The sequence below is a fragment of the Pristis pectinata genome, chromosome 7 (assembly GCF_009764475.1).
Source record: "Pristis pectinata isolate sPriPec2 chromosome 7, sPriPec2.1.pri, whole genome shotgun sequence".
NCBI classification, from domain to species: domain Eukaryota; kingdom Metazoa; phylum Chordata; class Chondrichthyes; order Rhinopristiformes; family Pristidae; genus Pristis; species Pristis pectinata.
Window position 1 is genome coordinate 26,391,599 of NC_067411.1, and position 13,736 is coordinate 26,405,334.

At 37.8% G+C, this 13,736-nt stretch overlaps 1 protein-coding gene across 8 annotated transcripts in view; it reads right to left on the minus strand.

Annotated features, from left to right (window-relative positions):
• arhgef28a (Rho guanine nucleotide exchange factor (GEF) 28a) overlaps positions 1-13,736 on the minus strand; it is a 283,580-nt gene that overhangs the window by 116,011 nt on the left and 153,833 nt on the right. For 5 of the 8 annotated variants that reach the window (XM_052019926.1, XM_052019922.1, XM_052019923.1 and 2 more), the window contains 5 exons: positions 11,733-11,940; positions 9,602-9,716; positions 8,468-8,545; positions 4,860-4,902; positions 1,009-1,110 (listed from right to left, as the gene is read on the minus strand). In XM_052019926.1, the coding sequence (XP_051875886.1) occupies positions 1,009-1,110; positions 4,860-4,902; positions 8,468-8,545; positions 9,602-9,716; positions 11,733-11,940 (546 nt within the window). The remainder of the gene's footprint in view (positions 1-1,008; positions 1,111-4,859; positions 4,903-8,467; positions 8,546-9,601; positions 9,717-11,732; positions 11,941-13,736) is intronic. The other 3 variants (XM_052019924.1, XM_052019925.1, XM_052019928.1) reach the window with 3 other exon arrangements.

Genomic DNA, 13,736 nt, shown 5'->3' on the forward strand with positions numbered 1-13,736 from the left:
TGCTGCCTGGATTGTGGAGCATGCCTTATGAAAGCAGGTTGAGGGAACTCGGCCTTTTCTCCTTGGAGGGAAGGAGGATGAGGGGGAGACCTGATAGAGATATATAAGATGATGAGAGGCATTGATCGGGTGGATAGTCAGAGGCTTTTCCCCAGGGCTGAAATGGTGGCCACAAGAGGACATAGGTTTAAGGTGCTGGGGAGTAGGTATAGAGGAGATGTCAGGGGTAAGTTTTTTACTCAGAGAGTGGTGAGTCCGTGGAATGGGCTGCCGGCAATGGTGGTGGAGGCGAATACGATAGGGTCTTTTAAGAGACTATTGGATAGGTACATGGAGCTGAGAAAAATAGAGGGCTATGAGTAAGCCTAGTAATTTCTAAGGTAGGGACATGTTCAGCACAGCTTTGTGGGCCAAAGGGCCTGAATTGTGCTGTAGGTTTTTCTATGTTTCTAAGTTTATAAAATTATGAGATGCATAGATAGGGTAGACAGTCAGATTCTTTTTCTCAGGGTAGAAATGTCAAGACATCCATTTAAGGTGAGGGGAGTAAGTTTACAGGAGATGTGGGCTGCCAGGGTTAGTGGTGGAAGCAGATACAATAGTGCCATTTAAGAGGCTGTTAGATAGACACATGCATACGCAGGGAATGGAGGGGTATGGATCATGTGCAGGCAGAAGAGATTTAGTTTAATTCAGCATCATGTTCGGCACAGACATCGTGGGTCAAGTGCCCTATTCCTGTGCTGTACTGTTCTATGTCTTAATTATAGGTGGAATTATTTCCACTGACAATGATAAGGAGAAAAAATTCTATCCTTGTTCATGAAGACGCTGAACCTATCAATAAGTTGGTCAATAGAAAATCTGTTCCAACACATTAGCTTCACGTAAATGGCCTCAGTGGGAGTGTTTCCAGAGTTTGAGGAGGTTAGAGTGTTAAGTAATCAGATTAAAACAGATGGTTATTACTTCACATAGACACACATTTAGTAGAGGACTGAAACATACTCTTTAAGAAACTCCGATAATGTCAGATGCTGCAGCGAGTCTGCTAGCTCCGAACAGCCTTCCTCATCAGCTGACTGTGCCCACTTGCGAAAACTAAGTTCCCTACAGAAAATGACAAATTCCTGATATTTTTTCTGCAATAAAAAAATATAACCAACAGAACTCCAGAATATTACATTCAGTTATCATCTTGTCATTGCTATGGATCATCTGTAACTGAAATATGTTTTCCAACACTGAGGTAAAATTACTTTTGCTTTCAAAGCAAATTGCTCTGTGTGTGTGTGTGTGTGTGTGTGTGTGTGTGTGTGTGTGTGTGTGTGTGTGTGTGTGTGAGAGAGAGAGAGAGAGAGAGAGAGAGAGAGAGAGAGATTGGCTTACTTAGAGATCAAATTATCTGGATAACTCAATTAAACAAAATACTAAGTGATTCCTTGTAGACACCCATTATTCTGAATAACAAATGATGTTTAACAATGACAAGGCTTCTTGCTAGCTGTATTTTCAAATGGTTATATGCTGCTACACTACTTGTATGCTATGCTATAAAACTTGCAAACAAAAGTTATGATCTAGTGATTTATACAAAATCAATCTATAAATGGCCTTTGTACCAAGCCAAACAAGCAACTAATCCACAAGGTAACTAAGAATGACACTAAAGGCCAGTGCCTGAGATTGGTGAAAGTTGGTTGAAGAACATTAGAAATACATAAAGCATAGAAATTGGTCATTTTGCCCAATCAGTTCATGTTTAGCTTCCTTTCTACAAGGCAAAGAGAGTTGTATCAAGATGTGAGAGTTTGCAAGCAGGATGCTGCAGGATTCACTGTCAGGACTACTGCAGTCTAAAATGACTGTTTGCTTTTGCCAGGTCTACCTCAGCTTCCAACTAAGTTCAAATTTGGATGTGGATTTTAAAATAATAAGATAGATAAATCAAGTAAGAGATCTAGACAGGTTGGGAAAGTGAAAGAATGAAGAATATACAAGATTTATTTTAAAAAGAATGCAGGACAATGAAACCAAGGAAGAGAAATAAAAAGTATGGACATAAATGGATGGAACTCAAGGCTGCAAGATACATCACACGAGAGGGTAATGATGGATAGTTTACTGAAACCAACAACACAATACGAATTAGTTACAATGAAAACTAACCAGACCTTATGACATCTAGCCACATAAATAGAGGTGAAAATGAGCATGCTCAACAAATACTGGCTCAACCACATCCAAATTACTTTGTACAGTTCTTACCCTTCAAATTGCAGAAAGGGCATCCAAGCACAGGAGCAGTGCAGGAAAAGGCAACCAAACTAAAATCTCATTCAAGGTATCTGAGCATTAAGCCAGAAACATTAGAATCAAGATTATAGATGCAGGATTAGAATAGAGATGCAGACAGTATAGATTTTACTACCTGCAGCGTTTGGTAACCATGTAAAAAAATTCTTCCGATAGAAACCGTAAAAGCAAACAATGGAAAATATATGAAAGAATGGGATAACTGTTTCACAGAGAAGATGTTTGAGAGAATTTTTTTTAGGGACTCGTCTGATAGCTTTTCTTCTAACTCCCCATGATTGAATGACAGCATTTAACATGAAAATGTATAAATTATGCACAGTGTAAAGAGAATTTTGAAACAGGTGTGCCTTACCAAAAGTGGAATGAATAGCAATTAAAATGTTATTATTGATCATTCAATAACATTTTTGCAATGATAGGAAAGCTGTGGTCAACCATGCTAATTAGGCTTATTGTTCACCCGAGGGCACCAAGCTCACATCAGTTTAAAGTGCATGCCTCAGTGTGGCCATATTCGTGTGGTAACCTCCCCATTATATATTTAGATATGATTAATACTTGTTATTACAGTCCATCTCCAGTAGATGTATTTTAAGACCTAGGTTAGAGTCTAAAAGCCTGAAATCATCAATTATGATTTCCATATGTATAGACATTGCTGCTTTCCCTATTTTAAAATCAACATGGCTTAACATAAAGTGAATTTTAATTGTGTTTCCTCCAGAATTGCTTTGCCAATGATGTTCAAATATAAGCACTGAGTTTTTGGATTCAGAATCCTCTAATTTACTTCTACCTTTGATCAGAAAAAACTTTATAGCATTTCACCTGATCTTTTGACGTACAGTACAGGAAATCACAATGAAACCTGGAAAACTGTTAACATTAAAATTTCAATAATAGTTTACATTTATTTAGTGCCTCTAATGTGATATAACAGCCCAAGGTACTTAACTGGAACATTACCAGAAAATAAAATGATACCAAGCCAAACTTATATTAGAGCCTATGATCAGGAGCTTTGTCACAGAAGGAGTTTCAAAGGAATAGGAGAGGCCAAGAGGTTCAGGGAAGGGATTGCAGAGCTTGGAGTGCAGGCAGCTAAAGGCATAGCTGTTAACAGTGGGTCAAAAAAAAGACGTGAAGTCAGAATTGGAGGAACACAAGAGATCTCATAGGATTAAATGGCTGCAGGAGGTTACAGAGATGGAGAGATGCAAGGCTGCAGAAGGATTTGAACGTGGGGTGAACATTCTAATATAAGGGAGTTACTATTCTGGGTCACCAGTGTAGGTCAGTGAGCACAGAGATGATGAGTGAGCAGGTTTTGGTTAGGCCACAGGCAGCAAAGTCCTCATGGAATTAAATTAGTTTGGATGTATCTATGAACGTTGTGTAGAAGGAGCAGACTTTATGGACTGAATGACCCCTTCACATTTTGCTTTCATGAAGTCAGCAGGAAATCACTGACTTCTGTTACAATGCTTCTGATTCTTCTGCAAAGTGGATTTTCTATGAGGAAAATAGTACAAATAGCAGACACAGCCACCATTAATGAGTAACAATCAAAGGGTAATTCTTGATAGTCCAGCATGGGCACCAGAACATCAATGTTACTGTCTGGGGATCAGTATATTGACCCACCATGGAACGAAAAAGATAAACAAATCTTCCCTCCTGAGCGAGAGGTACTAATAAAATCTTAGCACAGTTGCATAGGCACATGCACAATATTTGGGGTCCAGTCCAAAAGTTAGTAGTTATTAATATAGAATTGCACTCTGGATCTTGGATCTAGAAAAGGTAGATTTTCTTTCTTGATTTGTGCTACTTCAAGTTACAATAATTAGAACAGAAGCTCCTGCTTGAGTAGATAGATGGCAGGATAGATCATGAGTGTTGGAAGAAGCACACAGAAAAAGAGCAAAGCTAGTTTAATGAACTAGCTACAAGTGCCACATTGGAGCAGACATAAGGTAAGGGATGTCACAACATTCAAGACAGAAAAGGGGCAAATTGCAAAAGAAAGAATTCAATGTCTTCTTGGTACAGTCAAACAAATGGAGAGGGAAATCTGGGGGAGAAGGCAAATGGGGACTGGGTAGGTTGGATGGAAATGGAGAGGACAAATGAAAAGTTGATGGCAATGAAAGAGAGGCATGTGTTTATGTGTTCACATACATACACACACATCTACTTGTATGCAAGTGAAGTACATATGTCAACATGCTCATAAGGATATACAAGGGTAACTGGGGTAGTCAATAAACATTGGCCTTTTCACTGATGTCTATATCTGTTTAAATGAATTAAAAACATGTACAAAACAAGAAATAAACAAAGCCGGTGCAAAATATAACATTGGCTTCTCCAGAAGCACACACTCCTCATACTGCAAAAATTTTGCAGCTACTATAATCTAAATTTAGAGTATCTCTGGAGGTAGATTATGATTTGTTTTAGTCATGTTTTGTAGATGCCTAGTTTAAGTAGAGTATCACAGTTTAACAGATATTGTAGAGTTCTATTCTTCACTGTACCTTTTCTCTTTTGGGTGCTCAGGTAGGCTGAAGGTTCGCTGTTCTGAAATAAAGCAATATAGAAATGTTTACAGAAGAAAAATAAACTTGTTTTCACTTGGCTAACTTTCTTTAAACTGAGTTTCCTTCAAAAGAAGCTATGCATTACACATGCCTTGATTTGAAATTTGAAAATGAGTATTTGATTTTGTGTCTTCAAATTTATCTTATTCAGATTCTTTGTGTGAATATTGGAGATTGTGTACTTGAAGATGGTATGTTCTTAAAAAAAAACTATGTTTCCACATCTAGCAACAAAAATGCATTATCATGCACTCTCAATTATGTCAAATCTCCTCTATTCTGTCCAAAATGGCATTTCAGTCCAGACAGAACTACTACTGGAACAGTATTCCCTGCAAAAAGCCATTCTTGGCCGATCTGACTGAGGTTTATAAGTTGGTGCAAAATTGGCCAATGAGTCACATATATGAGCGGAACTGGAAAACTTAAATCTATAGCACCAAGTATCTTTACAGATAAGAATTCTTCAATCTAGTCAGTCCTATTGAACCTTACACTGGTGTACTCACCCAAAACAGAGAAAAAGTACTTCTCAGATCGACGTAGCAGAACTGTCATAAATTTAAGACACTTCTCAGAACATCCCTTGCAGATTTATAACGTACTTACCAACTCATTACTATTATAGATTAATATTACTATTATATATATTATATATTATATTGTTTATTATATATTATATATTATAATATATTATAATATTATATATTATATTATATATTACTAATATAACATTACTATTATAGATACTATTATAGATTAATGCAGACCATGTTATTTGCAAGTCTCATAAGAAGTTCTGCCACAACTTTTCAATGTTTAATCGGCTATAAGAGAGAAATTACTTCCTAGTACATAAACACTGACTGAGTTACAAAATGACCATAGGAAGGTTGTGAGGGGTATGTACCAAAATTGCAAGTTTTGAATTATCAAGCTAATGCGTGGTTAAACTAAAATGACAGAAATTTACAGATAACTACCAGATGTAATTGTGGTTTAGTGCTAATGCATTCTTTTTAGGATTCTTTCTTCAAACCAAGTAGCTCAACATGTTTAACTTTATTAACTCGTAGAATTTTGATTGCACATTTTTCATCCCTGAGTAGTTGCATCAAGCAGAACAGTCTGCTCCTGGCTGTGTGTGCTACTCGTGTGTCATCAGGATTATATATAATAATTAATCATGAATTACCCCTCTCATTTTCACTTGTTTTCTGTGAAGATGCATATGACTCATCGGTAGCAGAGGACAGTGAGAGGAAAAATCCAGGAAGTGGAAGTCCATAATAATGGGAAACATGCCAATCAGAACAGGCAGCTTTCAATTAAATAAATCTATGCAGTAATGCTGGCAACCAACAGACTGACTACCCAGCCAGGAGTTATAGAGTCATAGACATATAGCACAGAAACTGGCCTTTGGCCACCAAGTCCATGCTGATCATCAACCACCCATTTACATTCATCCTGCAGTAAATCCCATTTTTTTTATTCTTCCCATATTCTCTTCAACTCCCCCCAGATTCTACCACTCACCTCCACATTAGGGCAATTTAGTGGCCAATTAACCAACCAACCCACACATCTTAGGGATGGGTGCTGGTGGTAGTCCAGAGCACCTGGAGGAAACTCACACAGTCACAGTCTCTCCATGCAGAGAGCACCCAAGGTCAGGACTGAACCCAGTTCTCTAATGCTGCAAGGCAGTGGCTCTACGAGATGCAGCTCCTTGCTGCCCAGTGGGAGTGTTTATCTGGCAGTAGGAGGTTGCTGCAAGAAGACCTTTGCAAATGGTTCCCTGTGGTCTGTGCTTAGAAGGATATAAGTGGATTGTTGCTGAGGTTCAGAGAAAATCAAAGACAGAAGTTACAGTCAGCGATAGATGGGGGTGCTGATCTTACAACATTTGGGAAAGGGGGTAAGAGAGGGGTGGTGGGTTGCAATCCTGGCACAGCAGAAGCCCAAGACTCCTCCCTCCTGTGGTCCAGAAGAGCACTGCTACCCTTCTTGGCATGAAAGCACACTTAAAATGAAACCTCTTCTGATTCATGACCTGGATCCGAACAAATTTGTTTAATGGTAAATAGGGGCAAGGTGAGAGAGGTGGCAGGTTATGACAGGGGAGATGGGAGCACTCCATCTCTGAGCAGGAAAGGAGGAAGTTAACATGGGGATAAAATTGGAAGAACAGCCTACTTGGACCATTATTTAACTACCACAACCAACCCCAGCTCCAGCTCTTTTCTGAAAGCGGGGTCAGTTGAAATTGGGTGTTTGTTTCTGCTTATCAGCTATCTAAGAGCAGGATCAAAATCAGTCATGTTAGCAGAGGAGAGTCAAGCCTCAAATCCAGTATTCTAACACCATGTAATGGGCTGGTTGCACTTTGCCATCATACTACTTGAACATTATCATTACAAAGACAACAACAGTAAGAGAATACAAGCTTTCACCAATAGCATGATAAGTAATTACCACAAACAAATAGCAGTTTTAGTCAAAAGGACACTGAAAATATTACAGAAAATATGCCAGATAATGATACTTTTTTTTAAAAATGGAAGTTGTTGAAATATGATTTGGAAAACACATGCAAGCTTATTAAAGTGGAACTCGAGATGTACACAAGCAGACACATTGGATCAATTATTCTCCTTACATTGTCAGTTAGTAGACAGGCATTCATGGTCTTATATCAATATTTCTCTGGGAAGAATGCATTTAGCTTTCATTAACAAGACACAAGGGAAACATCCAGATTCTGCATGCAATGAACCATATGTCATAAGGTTAATTTCCAGTTTGGCAGGCTGCATAATATAGATGAGAGGAACTAGGTTTCTTTAGATTTAAAGATGACATTAATGAGGGACCTTACCAAACAAAGTGTTAAAAATATCAGGCAATAAAGTTAGCTGACAGCTGCAATTCAAGGTAGATCGAAGTAGGACACATGCCCAAATCAGTGAAAGAAAAATTTAGGATGTTTCATATAAAGAACAATGAATTTTGGCAATGATTTCTGGGAAAAAGAGTAGAGATGAAATTCAAGATCTTATTTGGCAAAGTGACGGGGGGATGAATAGGGCCAACTATTATTTTTCCTTGGGTCATCAGCTCAATTGGGCTGCACATTCTTAATCATGTTGTGTTTGTCACGTTTGTCACATAGCTGATAAATTCAATGAATTATGTGAGCTACAGTCTGACTTTTCATTTTAATTTATACTAACTACCACTGAATAATGAACAGAGATCTCAATTGTTACTTTTGTTACTTATGTGGGTTCTCAAAATGTTGAAGTTGGTTTACATGTGGATAATCAAGTAAAAGCAAGCATCAAACTACAAAATAAAAAAGGACTACACAACAAAGGGAAAATTTAAAGCCACATTGCTCTCAATGTTTCATTCCATCTCAAGCAGCATTGATTAAAATTAAAACAGCCCATTCAGAAACAAAGAACAAGGACATGAAAATGTAGCAGGCAGAGTTTTGTGCAGACATGTGACAGCATTATCTAAATGCAAGTGGTACTTACTACTATGGTGTAGCAGAGAGACTGATTTAGACAGGGAGAGCGCCTGAAGAAGGGATCGTCCGCTGCTGAGAACACCATCTACAGAGCAGGGACAGACTCATCATAATGAACAAATAAGATCTATTTGAATGTTCATTCATGACATGCCAAATCCCCTGGACATACAATCTATCAGCTTTCAATAAAGAATAACCGATAGGAATTATAAAGGAGAAGTAAACAGAGCACAGATGAAATTAGAATGCTTCCTGTGTTTTAAAAATCCAGATTCTGTTATTCTTTTCTATCAATTGCTTATTAAATAACTTAATATATTCAATTTAACCTTTTATCTGTATTAGTGGCATTCCTGGCTACCTACAGATATACAGATGGATCATAATACTAGAGGAGACAAACAGAACTTCTATCACTTGGTAACAATAGAGCTACAACCATCTCCAAAATGATAAAGTAGATAAATCCAAAACAGTGCAAGTTAGGTTACTTCTCATTAAAAATTCATTTTGCACTAGTACTAGTTACTTATCTTTGGAGTTTCACTGGCCTCTTGCCCATGCAAGATTCCAAGGGGGAAGGTAACATACTCCCATACAACTTGGGCCTACGTGCCTTTCATTAACTGACAAAAGGATACTAAAAGATGTACAAGATGTAAACATCAGTTTCCTACCTCTCCTCCCCTTTAGACTACTTAAATTCATAAGGAGGCAAATGATGTTCCATTTAGTAAGGCACAGAGCTGGCAAAACTGGCATCAGTCACTACTGATCAATGTTTTTGAGTTTCATTTCCTGACAAATCCAGGTGGTACTCCAATGGCGTAATTGCTCAGTACTTGACTACATAATATCACATGAACTGTTAAGCTAAAACTGCTTGTAATGTTAGCATTATGTTTAGAGAACAAGTTATTAATGTATTGTACTGTACTGCAACAAATTAACTAGAATTTGTACTTCTGATTTGAGTTATTCAGCAACAGTACATGAAACTTTAATTGTTATTTCATAAATGTAAAATAGAGGAGTAATGCATGCAATGGAAAATATCAGCAATCACTACATAATAAATCCTTATTCAGAAATACATTTCAATATTTTGATATATTACCCAATTTTTACTGGCACTAACCTTCATTTGTGGAATCACTCAAACTAAAATCCCTTATGATTCGAGATTTGCTTTGTGACACTTTAGGTGAGGAAAGGGAGTATGATCTCAGTCGAATTCCAGTATCTTCAGGCCCCTTTAGAGGACAGATGGAAATCGCATGAAGCGTAATATTCACCACAAGACATTGCTATTTCAGATATAAAAATAATCACTGACCTTTGAGTTCCATTGAACTGAATAGAACTTACCCCCAAAATGTACAAAAGAATGACATGACATAGGATACACGGGCAAATTTTCAATATATTTTATCATGACCAATTAAGGAGTTTGCCAATGCAAGTAACATCACTTTATGGAAATAAAACATGAAAAATACACAACTTGTACGCAAACATTTTGATGTTTTCAAATATGTCATATGAGGCAATTTGTACAACAATCAATTGTAATTTTATTTTATAAATTAGCCACACAAACTAATTCAATAATCTTTACAACTGAGCTGTGATGCTGTGCTATTAAGCCCATACCATGCAAAAAGCCATGGGATTTTTATATGAAAATGGTCATGCTTGACAGCATGCAAGATGAAGCTGATTTTAACCATATATAGAAAATTTGTGTACATATACATATCTTGGAGGAAAAAGGGGCCAGATTTTGCAATCAGCAGTGAACATTTATTACCCATGTATTTTGCCACAGACTTTCCATGGGGTTTTGCAATGGACAACAGAAATTCATCTCCCAAAAGGAACACTAAATCCACTACCAAGCTGCATCAGCACATTGTGCTGTCTCTGAAATCCATTCCTCTGATGTCAATGGAATGCACTTAGAGGAAGAGTTCAAGGTGTTGACACAACTATATAGCATGTTCAGCATTACCAACCAGGGACAAATTTCTAAGCTGGCATGTGTCTTTAACCAAACAAGTTGAATATTTGTTGATGAGTAGAAAGATAGATCAAAGCAGGAAGTGCAAGTGAGGATGTTTAATTCAAACTAAAATCACGCGAGCTGCAACCAACTGTTCTGAAGGAAACTGCTAGCATTCAACTGTTCCCACTCAAGTAAGTTCTGGACTTAAAGGGATCCATCATAATTCTAGGATTGTTATGTAATGGATGCACCATTTCACTGCTATACTCCACATGAGGCTAAATGATGGAACCCACTCTTGCTGGGATTCCCTAGTAACATGTTGAGGTATCACCTCTCCAACACTACGTCAGTCCAACTTGCCGGAGGATCAGAGATTCCATGGGGATTCTCAGCTGGAGAATGGGAAAGGCATATGATTTTTCTTTTATACTTCCTTTTATATTTACTATATTTACTATCAGACAGCATTTTTTTGCTTTTCATGTTTAACTACCCGTACGTGTCACCAGAATTTGCTGCTCTATGGAAAGAATCAATGTTGATAGTCCCACTATTATTTTTACTGCAAAACCCTTCAGAGCAGAAGAGGTAAGGGGAGCAGTGAGAAAAACAATGTGCAATTGATCAGTAGGAACTGCATAATTTTATTACATGGTGCCTGAAAGAAAAGAGCAACAGCATCAGGAAACAGGTTGGAATATTGATCCAGAGGTGAACCATTGCCTTCCTTTAATTAATCCTATGTTTTTAGTGTGAGGGTGACAAAGAAAAGCAGAGGGAAGGAGTGAGAGAGTGAGCCTTAATAATGTTATGGAAATCAGGATTAAATTCCAAGTGAACCCTGCCTTGGAGCATGCCTCATTTTGGGAATATAACATAGCTTGAAATTTACAAATACTACCAGCTCTCATTATATATTTTTATTTGGGGAACCTAGCAAATGCAAGAAAACTAAGATCAATCAAAATGAGGGAGCTATCATGTAGATGTTAAATTCTATCATTGGAGCCAAATTGCAATAAAGGCCATTCTCAGCAAGGGAAAAAAAAAGTGTTATACGTTGTGCAGCAATTATTTTTATTTTTTATTCTGGAAAGAAATTAGATTTATTTAACCTCAAAATTCATTTATTAATGTTGCAAGTAAAAATGTTATATGCAGCCTGAATAGAGAACATATTTCATTGCAATGTCTCCTTACAAGGTGCCCAGATTACATAAGCATTGGTTCAGTTTGCAGCTAATAGAATTCATTGGAGTACCTTGGATAATAAGCTGCTTGTTGAAGGCATGGATTCGGGTCCCTTTATGTTCAACTCAGTTTCCTGGTTAGCCTCAAAAGAGTCCAGTTCATCCCCACTGCTAGCAAATAATGCAACGGAGTTTGGAGACTTTGGAGTACATGAACCCTGAGATCGATCTGAAATTTCCTCTCCTTCACTGTCTGCATCAATGCCATCAAAGTTGAACCTGTAAAATACAATTAGTGAATGTTTCCAACATTTTCCACTTTTGTATAAACTATTGGAACAAGTACATGAAATAAGACACTCTAATGAGCCAACATAATACTAAAAAAGTGAAATGTAATACTAACTCTCAAAGATCTACTGCCACAAAATTGGTTTGCATTGCACCCATTTTTAGGCACTAATAACTCAAAATTCAATTTTTTTTTAAAGGAGTATTTCATGTTAGTGATCCTTTCCAGGTGAAATATGCCAATTGTGAAATTGAATCAGGTTCTTTGTATGCAATTCACTTTAATACACCTGATCTTTTTCCTGTATCAGACATACACTTAATCACATCATTATTCATGTAACACCATCCTTTGCCAATACCAACATAAATTGTAGTTCAAAGATCCACACAACATCCACTATGAAAGAGTCTCGGTAGAACTGGGAGCACATTGCACTTGTTTGTTGCTTTTCTTGCTATTTAAAAGGAACCTTTGCTAACATTGGCTGGGTATCTTCACAAGTCACTGCATGTTGTTCAAATACCTTTCAAAGCCCACAATGTGTACTTAAACTAACAGGGAGTGCTTTCTCCAGCATTTTGTTGACATACCTATGTAATGGATGCTTAAGCAGTGACACATCATTACTGGAGATGTGATGATGACCATGGCTGGCCTCTCAGTGTGGGTCCTTGGGAAAGAAGACAAACATGCCCGGTAGCAAAGAACCTACTCACAGAGTTTTCAGAGACACCATCCTAACCTAGAGGTCTTTAATGATTAGCGCATTCACAGGCTTAGATCTTCCAAAGCTAAGTTATGCGAAATGCTGCAGGAAGACCTTTGGTCATGCTGTTGAGCCTGTGCTGTTCTCTTCATGGAGGTCAAGTTCATGTTGACCCTTAACTACCTTGCCTTAGGAATTTTCTAAATGGCTGCAGCATATCTTGTCATATGTCCCTTTCTGTTGTTCACTAGTGATCACCCGGGCACTGTATTCATGAAGGAATAATTTAATCAGATTTGATCACTATGAGAAACATGGTTTCTTGGCCACTGGCATTTGCCAGCATTGTTGGTCCCCTATGAGAGCAAACAACAACAGATCCACCCATGTGCTTTCAAGGGTTCCCACAAAGAACCTGGACCATAGCATCAAGGAAGGTTTCCATTTCCTCAAAGTGCAGTTTCTTGTGGATCATGAGAAGAATATCCTCAAGAAGTTACTGAATGTTGCTATTCTGAAGGAGTCCACACTGCTAAATATTTTCCAAAGACAGCACTAAGCTGGATCATGAGGAACTGAGGCTACACTCTCCAATCACAGCAGCTGAGTGTGGATACAACAAGAACCACACAACTACTAGGATGGTCTCCTCAAGCTGAGATTACATTGCTTGCATAGTTCTCAGATCACACTGTAGTGCATGCCAAGCAGTTGCAAAGGCTTCACCATTGTCTGCTGCATGTTGTACTATCTCACAAACTAAGACATCAGTCATCATTGCAATATCAAGCAAATAAAAGTAGATTTTCCCATAAATGTGGCAGATAACTCATATGTGAGAGGTGTAAATTTGTCAAGCATGAATTCCTTTTTGTAACTCCATGTTGACTTTGTCCGATCCTCTCACTGTTTTCAAAATGCTCTGCCATTTGCTCTTTAAATGAACTTTCCCCACTGCCAATCTCAGGGTAACTAGTCTATCAGATCTAACCAGGCATCTGAAGCATGATCTCAACACGTTTTCAAAGACAACCTTATTGGCTCTATAGGTCTCATTGTATTCCTGCCTGTTGT